At 34.7% G+C, this 15069-nt stretch overlaps 1 protein-coding gene across 2 annotated transcripts in view; it reads left to right on the forward strand.

Moving 5' to 3' along the window:
- Window positions 1–14435, forward strand: part of LOC118201802 (peptide methionine sulfoxide reductase-like) — a 40908-nt gene extending 26473 nt beyond the window's left edge. Inside the window, exons 2-3 of one of the 2 annotated variants that reach the window (XM_085810498.1) lie at window positions 12848–13099; window positions 14107–14435. In XM_085810498.1, the coding sequence (XP_085666624.1) occupies window positions 12848–13099; window positions 14107–14338 (484 nt within the window). In that variant the 3' untranslated portion in view covers window positions 14339–14435. The remainder of the gene's footprint in view (window positions 1–12847; window positions 13100–14106) is intronic. The other variant, XM_085810499.1, reaches the window with a different exon arrangement.
- Window positions 14436–15069: the final 634 nt, after the last annotated feature.

A 15069-nucleotide genomic window follows, 5' to 3' on the forward strand; every position in this document is an offset into this window, starting at 1 on the left:
TAGTGGAGTCTTGTTTTTAGGAAGTGGAACGAGATGCCATACCTTATGCTTTCACATGTTGGCCATTTCCTCTTCCATTGCCTCTATCCATTTAAGCTTTTCTGTGGATTTCATTGCCTGGTTATAAGTGTTTGGAATTGAAATCTCTAGTCAGCTATCTCGGGTGTATGACGTTGAAGGAGTGCCAGTTGGGTCGATTTCACCACTATAAGTATTGCTTCCCTTGAAGTCAAACAAGGTAGATCATACTGAATGTTATGTTCAGTGCAATACCTTTCTACATCATTTAGTGATCGTAGTCTTTGATTAGACCCCCTCTCAAAATAATACACATCCGTACGAGTGCCGTCTGGCCTTGGAACAGGTTTACGAAGCCAAGTTACTTGTCTCAGTGTAGATTGAGTGTCAGTGCCAATTGTAGAAGAAGGTACATTGGTATCGGTTCTTTCCTCTATTTCAGGTAAATAGCCAACTGGAGTATCAGTAGATTGGAACTCTACCCTTTCTTCAGATTCCAAATCAGGAAGGTTGCCCAGTGCAGCTCCACTGCCACTTTTCTGCATTCCAATTGACTCTTTAAAAGTAGCATTTAGGGTTTCTACTACCTTTTGCTCATTTTCCAACCAAATCTTGTACCCTTTTGTTCGTACACTGTAACCAATCAACCGGTCCTTCGTTGCCTTTGGCCTTTCGTTGCTTAGAATTTCTTTTAGCCTTTGGAATTCCCACATAGGCAATCGTTCCAAATGCCTTAAGGTGATGTACTGATGGTTTCCGCTTGTACAATTTGAATGGGGTTCTATCTTGGCCCTTATGACAAATTCTATTAAATGAATATGCAAAATACATTACTGCATCTGACCAAAATTTAGAACTCATTCCACTATCATGTAAGATTGCACGTACATTGTTGAGAGCTGTTTGATTAAATCTCTCACAAACTCAATTCTGTTCTGGAGTATATACATCTGTAAATTCGTGCTTTACTCCATTTTTATTACAATATGACCTGAATTGATCATTATCATATTCTCGCCCATTGTCAGTCCTAAAGTATTTCAACTTAAGGTTCAAAGATCTTTTTGCACGTGCTATATGCCTTTCAAATACTTCAAACACTTGACTTTTCTCTACAATGGGGTACACTACCACATAACGAGAATATTCGTCAATAAAGGAAACGAAATAACATTCACTATTCCTACTTGGAATGTTAATAGGTCCCCATACATCAGAAAAAACCCTTTCAAGCGGCCTCTTTACTTGAATACCTTCTAAGGGTCTATAGGAGATTCGTCTTTGTTTATTGATTTGGCAATGTTCACGAAACAAATTAGGTGAGTGCTTTAACACAGGAAGACCTTGAACTGAATGTCTCTTACTAGTCCTGACAATAGCACCATAATTTATATGACCAAACCGACCATGCCATAATTCACTATTGTCTGAACTGTGGATGCCTCAAATTTTACAGATTTGTCCCCCTTTTTCACTATTTTCGGTAATACATGATAGTTACTTCCTATCAACTTAGCTTTGTACAAGGTTTCATTTTCATCATCAGTAACTTTAATTTGCCATTTTTACCATAAAATCTTGCTCCATTGATATCCACCTTAGGTCCAGATATTAAATTTCGTCTCAGTTCAGGTGAGTATAAAACATCCTTAAGCAAAATAACTGTATCCCCAAATTTCATTTTAACAGTGCCCTTCCCATCAATTGGAAAAGTTACCCTATCAATAGCTACTAGCATATTCTCATTTTTCACAGGAGAAAAAGTATCGAACAATTCACGATTTTTACAAAAATGATGAGATGCAGTAGTATCAAAAATCCAACTATCATCATTTTCCTCCAAATTGTTAACATTAGCTTGAGCTATAAAATGGGACTGAGCATGGGAATTATTTTTACCTTTACTCAACTTGGGTTTATTCTTACACTTAATAGATGTTTTATTACTACTAGATACAGCTGAGGAAACAGAAGAAACAGGCGAGGGTGATCTGGAAAAATTATCTTTCATTCTACAGTATTTTTGAATATGACCTGGACAGCCACATTTATAACACTTGAGCCCTTTGATCTGCTTAAATTTAGATTCAAAGTGCGTACTTTGAACTTCTATAGTCTTATTGGAATTTTCCCTATCTATCTCTCTTAAATTAAGACGCGTTTCCTCTGCTAGTATTTCAAGTTCAACATTTTTAAATATGAACTTTTCATCTGGCCACCTCAAAACATTCTGAACTACTTGATCATATTTACCTGGAAGGAACCTAAGAAACTGAAAACATATGTATATATCTCTTACAGCCTGATTAATATCAGCTAACTGTTCGGTTACGCGTTTTAATCTAGAAGAAAAGAAACTAATACTTTCATTTGGCTTAATTTTACAATTTAAGAACTCTGAAAACAAGGACATATGTCTAGATCGATAATCTGGCTGGAAGTATTTGGCAAGCATATTCCATGCCACTACCGGGTCATCAATTTCACTTATCAAATTTTTATATTCAGGGCTTACATTCATATAAATTAAAGATAATGCCAAATGACTTCTATTTTGATAGTCGGCAATAATTTCTTTTGTAATACCCTTAACATCATTTAAATCAGGACATTTTTCAATACCTTTAACCAAAAGCCATGCATTTTTTTCATTTAAAACAAACTTCATATCTTTAGACCATGTAAAGTAATTACATGCCTCAAGTTTAGCAATATTATGCATAATATTAACAGTAGCCATATTTGAATTTCAACTAAAACCGCCCCCCAATCTCTTAAGTCCTAAATTAACTGTAAACTTCAAAAGTCTGCACTAAAAATAACTCAGGGGCTGGGCCCATAACCAAAATGATGCTAAAGCAAAGTTTAAAGTTTATAAAATTAAACATTTAGTAGTAGTAGCAATAAAAGCTCCCTGAGATACTACACTCATGTCCAAAATTATGTTTACATGCATAAATTCACGGATTTCTCAGAGACTATGACTTATAATTTAATGAATTTTCGTGGAATCATACATAACATGATGACACATAAATGCAAAAGAAAAAATTGAAGATCACCTCATATGATATAAAATTGTAGCATGAAACAATAAAAATGGTAATAAAGTGTGACAAAGAGAGTTAAGAAAAAAAGGAATGATTCAGAAAAAGAATTAAGTCTTACGAATTTAATATGGAATATGATCTCCCCTGACTTGTACACACATATCACAACGTGTTTTAAGGCTGGAAATAACGTTGTTAACCACAGTTTGGGGAATTAATCTCCACTCTTCTAGCAATGCCGTCTTCAGAGCATTTACATCTCTAGGAGGAGGATGTATACGTGCAATTGCTCTTCCAAGGTAGTCCCATAAGTTCTCTATCGGGTTAAGGTCAGGAGAGTTTGGTGGCCAAGGTATTCGCTTAATGTCTTCACTTTCAAGGAATTCATCAACGAGGTTTGCTCGATGTGGATGGGCATTATCATCCATAAATAAAAAGTCAGGTCCATATGCACCCCTGAAAAGTCTTACATAAGGATCTAAGACCTCATCTCGATATATCTGGCCTGTCACAGATCCGCTGCTGAACACGTGTAGGGGCGTACGTCCATCGATTATTATTCCACCTCATACCATCACACCTCCACTACCGAAACGGTCACATTCCACAATGTTCGAAGGATCATTTCGTGTTCTGACTCCCTCCAGATGTAAACACGTTTAGAATCACCAGTTAAACTAAACCGCAACTCATCAGTAAAGAGAAAATGGGACCATTCATGTTCAGTCCAGTTTTGATGTTCTTTACACCAATTAAAGCGATCCCTCTTTTTCTGTGAAGACAGTAAAACACATACCCTTGGCTTTCTGGCATAAAGGCCTTTTTCATTAAGCCTTCTGTATATTGTTTGCCGTGTTGCAACAGTTCCAGTGGCGGCTGCAAGCTCTGAACTTAACTGGCGAGAAGTAGCCTTTCTGTTACGACGGGCAGTTAATGCCAGATACCGATCTTCAGAAGCAGTTGTCATTCGTTTCTGACCTTGTCCAGGCCTCCTTATAACACTTCTATCATTTTGAAACTGTTTCCATAGCTTAGAGACTGTCTGTCTTGAAATATTCAGACATGTGGCTGTTTCCATGATTGACTGCCCTGCTTCTAAACGGCCGCCACTTTACAGATTCTTCCAAATGATACTTCGAAGCCATAACAAACTGCTTTGAGTCCCTACACACTGAAATCAAACGCTATGTTGCAGAAATTCACTCAAATATTCAGTTTGCGCAAAGCGCTTGATTCACCCTTGGATGACGTAACGCCTAGATTTGCATATCACAAACCGTTTGATTACTTTTGATTGGATAATGCTAATTAGGTTTGGTTTTCACACATTCCCTGCAAATACGGATCACATTGATTCGATATTTCATTGAATATCATCATTTTTGTGTATGTAAAGATAATTTTGGACATGAGTGTATGTTGTGCAGACATTGATGACAATAAAGAAGTTTCAAACTTCATCAAATAATATTTTTACCTGGTCTCCAAAAATACTGGCATTCAATACAAATAAAATGCCCTAAACAGTAATTATGCGGCCCAAATGAAATTGGCTACACATTCAATAAGTCCATGATCAATGGTCAAGAAAATCCTGAAATTTAGATTAAGTTCTTGAAAGCATTTATATCCGGCCTAACTCCGCTCATATTAGTTGAACACGAGGAATCGCCGCTAATTTATTTTAAATGCCACCTTCATGAAGAACATGGATGCCGCCCACGGCAGTCACTCACACTGTAGCCTCTGGAACCAAGGAACTTATTCAGGAACAGTCAGTCATCTTGTGGCCAGGAACCAAGGAACTTATTCAGGAACAGCCATCTTGTGGACAGGAACCAAGGAACTTATTCAGGAACAGTCATCTTGTGGACAGGAACCAAGGAACTTATTCAGGAACAGCCATCTTGTGGAGAGGAACCAAGGAACTTATTCACCGGACTGCATGCATCCTTCAAAAGGGGCTGGAAACTGCACACCCAATTGCCAGGAAAGCAGGAACTAGAAGGGCTGAGCCAGAGCGATGCGAGATACTTATACCAGAAGTAGGCATGACGTCATCTCACGGCAACCAATCAGCTATCGGCTTTCCAGATGACGTAACATCACGTTTCGTTTTTGCATATCAATTAGGCTGAAACAGTCCGTTCTCAACGCAAACAGTGGCAGTGAAAAAAAGAAGTAGAAGTAGAAGTAACTACTATATTAATTTAAAATAAGAACTAAACTAAATAAATATTTCAAGGAGGAGAGATGATGCGGTAAAAGGTTTACAATAAGTCATATTTTCCAACAGTTTTCAATAACCTCTGTCATTTTCTTCGCTATCGGAAGCAAATTATAATGACGAGGAATTTGATTTAAATCATACCAAAGACGGAAATACTACATTTAGTAAGGAATTGTAAGCCAAACAAAATAAAAACATCTGCCCTGAAGATAAGGATAGTGTTGACAGATCAACTTCCAATTCATTGCGCGCCGCGTCGTTAAAGATAAACAAAGTTTAGATAAACAAAGGATATGCCTTTATCCATTTTTTGCAGCAATTCCACTTTTTGTTTAATGGACTTCGAAATATACTTTTGCTTTGTAGATCCTTTACATATTAGTAAATATATATCAGAAATTCTATTTGACATAATCAAAAGTTCAAGCTTACTTTTATAAAATTGCTCTAACAGTCTGCAAAAAATAATAAGCCGAATCCAATTCGAAGATTAAGGAACAACGCAATCTGCAACATTAACTGAATTAGATAATTTTAGCTTAGCTTATATCGTCCGGTATACATTAAACGCGCATTCATAAACGTATTTTGTGCACGCGTATTCGCAGCCGTAAAGGTCTAACGCGTCAACCCGACGCATGCGCAGAAAGTTTGTAGCTTTGAGGTCCGGATTATGGGTGTCCGAATTAACGACTTTTGACTGTAAAATAAAAACATCTGCCCTGAAGATGTGGATAGTGCTGACAGATCAACTTCCAGTGCATTGCGCCGCGATGTCCCCCCTCCCCCCTTCTGCAGAGCAGTAAGAAATTAATTAACAGATTTCGGAATGGTTAGAGAAACAAATCACCTCTCTGTCACTTTCTTCATGCCTTTATCCATTTTTTGCAGCAATTCCACTTTTTGTTTGATGGAGATCGAAACATGCTTTTGCTTTGTAGATTCTTTGGCAGCTCCAGAATCGAAAAATCTTTTTGACATAATCGAAAGTTCAAGCTTACTTTTTATAAAATTGCTCTAACAGTCTGCAAAAAATAATAAGCCGCATCCAATTAGAAGATTAAGAAACAATGCAATCTCCAACATTAACTGAAATAGATAATTAGATAATTTTAGCCTAGCTTATACCGTTCGTTATACGTTAAACGTGCATGCGTAAACGTATTATGCACATGCGTAAAGGTATTATGTGCATGCAATGCATTTACGCATGCGCAGAAAGTTTGTAGCATTGAGGTCTGAATTATAGATCATTCTGGATTATGGACGTCTGGATTAAAGACTTTATACTGTATAGGAAAGGCTAACGATAAAAACCTGAATTTTTCACAGTCTTAGAAAATAGTAAATTTAAGCAGAATATTTAAAAGAAGTAATTTGCAGAAATCAGTTTTTTATTAAAATTCATGAATGATGTTTTTAATTGTTAGTTTGTTTATATGTTGTAGTGCTTTTCTTCATGAAACTGAATTTAATCTTAATCTATTCTGGGTCATTGCTTGAGTCGAACAGCCCTAAAGCTTTTACTTTCATATACAAGTATTACATATCTTCAAATGGCCTAATAAATGAAGAATAATAATTGCACGGAAAACTTAATGTATTTTCAATCCATACTATATATACACACACACAAGTGCAAAATTTAGAGAATTTCCAAATTATGTCTATTTTTACGAAAAGTATTTAACCAGAAGTACTAATTATGACACCAAAGAATAATGCAGTTTTCAGAGTCAAATATGTAAGCATGCATGTGCGTCTCTGCAGATTTATCATTGTGGAGAGAATATTAGCATATGAAGGGTTTTTGGTGATTTGTGTGCTTTTTCATGATATTCATCGTGTTTCTTGCACATGTCTGGTAAATTTTATAAGGTATCGAGTAAACTGAGTAGCCACAAATGTATGGATGATAGCTTGAGATGAAGAATTGTTTGTAGATTGGAGGCAGGCCAATCATAAGCACAGGTGGCTAGGGAGCTCAGTGTAATGTACACTTATGTCTACAATGTGTGGAAACTGTTTCAGGACACCAGATGCATAGTGAGAAAACCTGGATAAAGTTGGCCAAGATCTCGAACAATGAATGAGGATTGTTATTTGGCATTTTCAGCATGGTGACACAGGAACTACTACAGTTTCACAGCTCAACTGTGAGCTGCATGCTGCTACTGGAACCAGACTTTTGGTCCATGGTTGCCCAAAGGCTTCATGAGACAGGGCTGTATGCCAGAAGACCCACTGTTTGCATCCTGCTTACTGCAAGACATGAGAAAGCATATTTAGCATGGTGCAGACAACATGTGCCTTGAACCATACTTCAGTATAACATCATGCATTTTAGAGATGAGTTTAGATTCAGTCTGGACACTGATTCGAAGCAAACCGGTATCTGGAGAAGGCCTGGAACACAGCACCATCTCTCCCTCATCAGGGAGAAAAGCCATTATGGTGGTGGAGATGTTATGGTTTGAACAGGCATTATGTTGGACGGCTGCACACTCCTGCATATGTTTGACAAAGGCTCCCTGACTGCTATGAAGTATAGAGAGAAGATCTTACAGCCCTCTGTTTGACTTTTCAGAGACACACCAGGTCCTGGGTTAGTGTTAATGGACGACAACAGTCATCCACATAATGCTCAACTGGTTGACAATTACCTGGAAAGTGAAAGATATTCACCACATGGATTGGCCAGCCAGATCTCCTGACCTTAACCCTGGAGAGCATGTCTGGGTCACTATTGGAGGGCAAATTCATCTCGGCTCCCCCTTTGAGAACTATTCCAGCATTGAAAATTGCCTTGCTGGAGTGGGATTCACTGCCACAGGGACTCCTAAACTGCCTTCTATCCATCATGCTGAGCAACCTGTTAGAGGGGACCATAACCCATATTAGATTCATTTTTAGTTTGATATCACAATGTGGGTTTTAGATATCCCTGTAATGTGAACTGTACTGATAATCATGTGTACATAATATCACTTTTGAATGGTACATCTCGTTCTGTGTTGTGAGGATTTACCGTAATTTCTGGAAGAAAGGCCGCATCAGCGTAAACGCCGCACTCGAGAAAAATGGCGGGAAAAAAATTTAAATTACACAGAAACGCGGCATCAGCGTAAATGCCGCAATAGATTAAATTGCGCGTGACAATGTCGTGGGCCGTATAGATGCAAAAACTCAACCTAAGTCCTGATATATGACATACCAGTTAAGAAAAATGCATGAAATGAAACCATAACTCAAAAATAAATTAAAGGTAAGAAATGTATAGCTTCTGTGCCGTTTAGAGACATTTTCAAAAATTTTCCGCTCCCTAATTAAAAACTATCCAACAAGTACTTGTACCCAAACTGATGGGATCCGTATTTGGCAGAATGCCAAGAAAAATCCATTCATGCTGAAGGGGAAATACGTCAGAGTTCGTTATTGCGAGGCAGGTGGAGTCGTGTCCGCCTTTGAAAAAAATTGCAGAAAAGGCAGGGGTGGGGAGAGGACGGGTCCTGGAAGATTCATCGAATGGCAGAGGAAAGAGACTATTCAAACTGATGAGAATGTTGATTTGAAAGGGGGAAGAATGTTATTGTTCTGAGATCTTGTTTAGGGTGAATAAGGCATGTAGGTCCGTTCAAGGGAAAAAATGTAAACAAATTAACGTTCGCAAAAAGCAACTGAGTGGTCTTTTGTGTGGGAACAGCACCAGTCTATGTACAATGACCATCATAGGAAATATTTTATTTTTAGTGCACTTAAACGCCGCACCCGCTGAAAATTTAAGTTTTAAACACGTAAACGCTGCGGCGTTTCTTCCGGAAATTACGGTATTTAATTTGCTTAACAGTTAATTTTATATTGAAGCAACTTTTCCTATTGCTCTTGCTTTCAACCTGCACTCTCTTGCCAGAATGTTATTTTAGTTTCATGTGTTATACAAAGTAGGGTAGGAAGATACTATTTAAGTTGGTGTCCGAGTTACTTCAGACAGAGCATGTTCTGCCTTTTGGCCACATTGTTTCACTGTTATTTAAGCTTACTATTTTATGGCCATGCATTTTAATTGTTGGTTTGTCTACATTGGTGATAGGGCTAAGTGTTAAATATCCCTGTGCAGCTTCAGCTGATTATTTGACTTAGGCTTATTTTTAATTTCACATTTCTATTTTGAGTTACAGCCAAAAGTATTAGCTCAGATTATAAGCACAGAGTGCCAACTGTAAATACTTTTATTGAGTTGAATAACTCTTTTCAGGTGGTGTTTTGATACAGTTTGAACATAGCAAATAGTTGCTTCACAGGTCAAGTAAAGATCTAGCCAACAACATAAAGGTAATTTAGTTAGAATCTTGCAAAATAATTCGTATAAAATTCCATTTAAATCTATCCATTAGTTTTTCAGAAATTCGGCATAATGTATAAAGCCTCTTAATTTTGCACATGAGTGTATATATAATGGATTGTGTATTATATATATATATACATATACAATATATTTTGTATGTGGGATATTGATATTTTAAATCCCTTTTCATTTTAAACTTCCTTTTTATGCCATAACGTACTAGTTATGGTATTAAAAGAAAAAACTATTCCTTTTTGCAATTGTCAAAGATTATTCTGCAGATCTGGAATAAAAAAGACTGCTCTAATTTTGCTGTATCATTATGAAAACCATTCTGTATCATTGATATAAATTCTTCTGTGTCACCTTCAAAGATTATTCGAAATCTCTCTTTTAGTTGCATCACTCATTTGACTGTTATCAATCAAATTGAATGTTCATAAAAGAATTTCAGGTGTTATTTAAAGTACTGGATTTGAAATCTCTGAAAAAGTGTGAAATAAGTTTAATTTCAAAATGTGAAACTTAGTAGGAAGCAATAAGTAATATCAATAAAAATAATTAAGTATATAAATGACAGTGACTGTTATGTGAAAATTAATATTTAAATAAAATTAATGAACGGAAGAGCAAAGGAAGAAACTGATAATTTTAATATTATATTTAACTACATTTCGATCAACAAATATATTGCACTATATTGATACACTACCTGTGCCGTTTATGGTACTAAGATATTAGCATAGCCACCTTGGCACAATTTCCTGATTTTTTACAGTTGAAAAGGTAAAAGTTACTTATCAGGTGCAGGTTGGTGGTTATTGTGATTTTTCTTAAAACATTCCTGAATTATTGATTTATATCATAAGGTAGCAAACATTATTAACGTGAAAGAAATCATACAACAATTTAATATACAAATTTTAATTATTAAGTAAGGATTACATGGTACATTAAAAAATAAAGCACTTACATCTGTCTCCACATCTTTCTGTAATTTTTGTGCACTGTTCAGCTCCAAGTACCCAGCAATCTGTTTCTCTCTAAAAAAAAAAAAAAAAAAAAAAAAAAAGAGAGAGAATTGCAGAAACTCGCCATTGTGGTGGAAACCTTAGCAACACCTGCTATCTACCAAATGTATCTCCTTGTTGTTCCCTTTAGAGATTTTGTGGCAAAAATCTCTATTTCTGCAGAAATTTTACCATGGTTTCTTCTGTTTCTGCCAACAAGTAGATTTTTAAAATTAAATTTGAACTAAAAAATATAATGATTTGCTTAAAAAAATGTTGGAAGTTAGAATGCCCCCTTTCTCCGAAAAAAAAAATGTATAAAAATTGTGATGCTGCGTTATGCACATGGTTTGGTACATTCTGAAAATTTAACAACTTCTACTAAGGTACATGTGATAACAAAGTACCTTTACTGGTAGCATTCATATTCTGTAATCAATTGCTATTTTCCAGACAAGGAATTTGAATAAGAGGAAAACTTAAACCATGAGAGAGGAGGATTGTTACACCTTCTTGCTACCTTACTTTCAGAATTGCCCTCATACGTTCCCACATTTTATATTATCTTATATTTCGTGTAATAATTGCAAGGTTGGAAATATGCTTATTGAAGTGCATTATCAATTTTCATGCTAATTGCATCTTTAACTAAGAAAATAGTCCACTTCATGCCTTTTTTTTTAAATATACTTCATATTATTTTATATTGTGTAATTGAACTAAAAGTATTTCATCATTTCAAAAGGGAATGACGACTGATTGAAGAATAAATAGTAGTCAGATTAAAATAGAGCTTTTATTGGGTTGGCAACTAAGTAATTTCGGATTTCACTCGTAGATGGCTTCAGTTGAATTTTTAGGGTTGCAGACGTAGTACAAATGTAAAACACATTTTGTTATTTGATAGTTGGCAGTTCAGCTGTCAATCAGTAAAAAAAGTTTTTTGATCGATTGCGTAGTTTTTGTTTGGCGTTTGTTGAAAAATGGAAAATCAAAAGGAACATTTTCGTCATATTTTGCTTCTTTATTTCTGAAAAGGGAAAAACACATCACAAGCTCTTAAAAAGTTATATGCTGTTTATGGTGATGAAGCCTTAAAAGAATGGCAGTGTCAAAATTTGTTTGCCAAATTTCTTTCGGATGATTTTTCACTCAAAGATGAAAAACACTCTGGTCGTCCAGTTGAAGTTGATGATGACCTAATCAAAGCAATAATCGATTCGGATCGTCACAGTACAACACGTGAGATTGCAGAGAAGCTTCATGTATCACATATTTGCATTGAAAATCACTTAAAACAACTTGGCTATGTTTAAAAACTCGATACGTGGGTTCCTCACGAACTGAAAGAAACACATTTAATGCAACGCATTAACAGCTGCAATTTGCTAAAGAAACGTAATGAAAAATGGGTTGTTTACAACAATATCAAACGGAAAAAATCTTGGAGCAGGCCAAGTGAACCAACTCAAACAACATCAAAAGCTGATATTCATCAAAAGAAGGTTTTGTTATCAGTTTGGTGGGATTACAAAGGAATTGTCTACTTTGAACTCTTACCATCCAACCGAACGATTAATTCTGATGTCTACATTGAACAACTAACGAAATTAAACAATGCAGTTGAAGAGAAGCGGCCCGAATTGACAAATCGAAAAGGTGTTGTATTCCATCATGACAATGCAAGGCCACACACATGTTTGGTCACTCGGCAAAAATTATTGGAGCTTGGTTGGGATGTTTTGCCACATCCACCATATAGTTCTGACCTTGCACCATCTGATTACTTTTTGTTTCGATCTTTACAAAACTCCTTGAATGGTAAAAATTTCAATAATGATGATGATGTCAAATCGTACCTGGTTCAGTTTTTTGCTAATAAAAACCAGAAGTTTTATGAACGTGGGATTATGATGCTGCCTGAAAGATGGCAAAAAGTCATTGATCAAAATGGGCAATGCATTACAGAATAAAGTTATTTAGTTCCATGAAAAAATTTTCTAAAAAAAATCCGCAATTACTTAGTTGCCAACCCAATAGTTGTATCTGTGGATGTTTCTTGTCTAATTATTCAAACCTAATTTTTTTGAAATAAATCTCTTCTGTTTCAATAATAACATTAAAAATACTGATAAATTATTATATGTAAAAATTTTACTGCTCATAAAATTAATAATAATGATTGTGTTTACAGGGGTGACCATACAGAAGCAATAGAAATTGATTATGATCCTGATTTAACTAGCTATGAAAAATTATTGCAGTTATATTGGGAGAACCATGATCCAACAGAAGTGCATAAGAGACAGTATCGATCAGCCGTTTTCTACAGGGATGAAGAGGAGAAGAAATTAGCCCTAGACAGCAAACAGAGAAAGGAAAAACTAATTGGAAAACCAGTTGTAACAGTTATAGAACCATTTGATAGATTTTACAATGCTGAAAAGTATGTTTTTCTTTTTAATATTAAATTTATGTGTATATGTTTTAATAAGCTCTTCATAAATTATGCACACTTAAATGCTGCTATTATTTTAAAAGAGCCTAGGCATACTAAATTATATTCATTTTAGAGTTAAAATACTAAATTTTGTTGTGAGAAAATTCCACTTTTGTGTCAAATAAATACTTTTAAACATAAGATAAATATTTCATTATTGCTAACATTTTTGCTTTGCTAATATTTATTATATATTATATTAAATGCTCAGCTTATATTTATATAAAGATTATATGATATAATATTGATATAAAGATTTCATTCACGTTTTCAGGCATTCATTGCTCTGTTTATTGATACAGTAATATTTTGAACCTTGCTATCCATCGTATGGAAAAAGTAAATGATTAATACTTTAATTTTTAGAATTCAAGCTTGTGAAATTATTTTAAGAATAACCGACATCAATGAACAATTAATCTAAATACAGAGACTGAGACGTTACTGAAATTCTAAAATTGTTACTTTTTATTATTTCTCATTTAAAAAGTTCTAAATTTAAAAATTTGGAAACTGAAGATAAGATTTATGTTGTAAATTTTCAATTAACCCTGTGGTGTATAAGATAGCAGTAATTGTTCTAAATTAAGTAATTTTTTTACATTATTGTGATGAACTTCATCTATTCTATTTCAACAGAAATATTTTCAGGAAAACTGTAACAAATTTTATCTGATTTTTTATTCTGTTGTTATAATTTTTATACAGTTTGTTATTATATATTGTTTTCTTTTTTTAAGTTTTATTACTTTTCCTTTTTAAAGCTTTGATTGTATATTTCATATTAAATAAATTTAGAATATATCGGTAAAATATATCGGTATGAAAAAATTATAGATACATTTTTAAGAAATACATCACAAGTCTTGGATTACTTTGTGCAAAATTTAAAGTATAGTGCTTGAAGGTATTTGTTTCATACATTCATTAAAAATATGTATTTTGCTTTTCAGCTACCACCAAAAATATTACCTCCAGACTCATCATGAAAAACTATTTAAAAGCCTTGGTATTAAGGAGAGTGATTTAATTGATTCAACATTAGCAGCAAAACTAAATGGATATCTTGTTGGCTTGAACACTGTGGATGCTTTCAATGCAGAATGTCAAGCCTTTGGACTTTCTCCAGAACATATAGATTATGTTCGCCAAATGATAGCAAAAGGCAAACGATCTCATTGTTAACTGTTCATTAAAATAAATAGATAAATAAATAAAAATTAAAAAACATTGTTTTTTAAAAAATATTTAGTGACATAAAAATTGTCTTTGGAAAAACGTACTTGTGCTTATTATTTTAACAGGAAACAAATATTTTATAATTATTATTCAATTTTTTAATCCATTAAGTTTTTGTCACTAGCATAGATGTAAAGTCACTTTTTCAAGTATGTAAAACAAATATTACACTATGTAAACAAGTATTACGCTCTTTTAATGATAAATATTAGAAAAATTTAGCATGGATTTTTGATGGCTTTTATGTACATTACTAGTATAAAAAACTTGGAAGATAGAGGCTGAAAACCTTCTGCAGAGGTGCCAGCTAAGCAAATAAAAACAAATTCAGTGAGAAAATGTGCCAAGTGGCCTTAATGGAAAAGTACTAAACAAAGTTACATAAAAATGATGAGAAGTTGAAAGAATATGAGAAGGCTGGGGAAAATCAAATCATTAATCAGATTAGAGTACGAACAAGCATAGGGAGAGATGACGTCTGTGTTTCTCTAAGGAAAATTTGGTTATTTCTGATTACATGCATCCCAAACAACATACCCAAACTTGTTGGTAACTCCAGAGAGAAAACGAGGTTCGAATCCCGCAAACGAGCTGGCTGCATGGGCGTTTTCATGGTTTTTCCCATGTGTAACGTGTATACGAGCCAGTTTCCCTTAGAAAGGCCTCCACGAAGGCAT

Source organism: Stegodyphus dumicola, chromosome 2 (assembly GCF_044657685.1).
Source record: "Stegodyphus dumicola isolate Sdum_Otavi_A_Nest chromosome 2, ASM4465768v1".
Lineage (NCBI taxonomy): Eukaryota > Metazoa > Arthropoda > Arachnida > Araneae > Eresidae > Stegodyphus > Stegodyphus dumicola.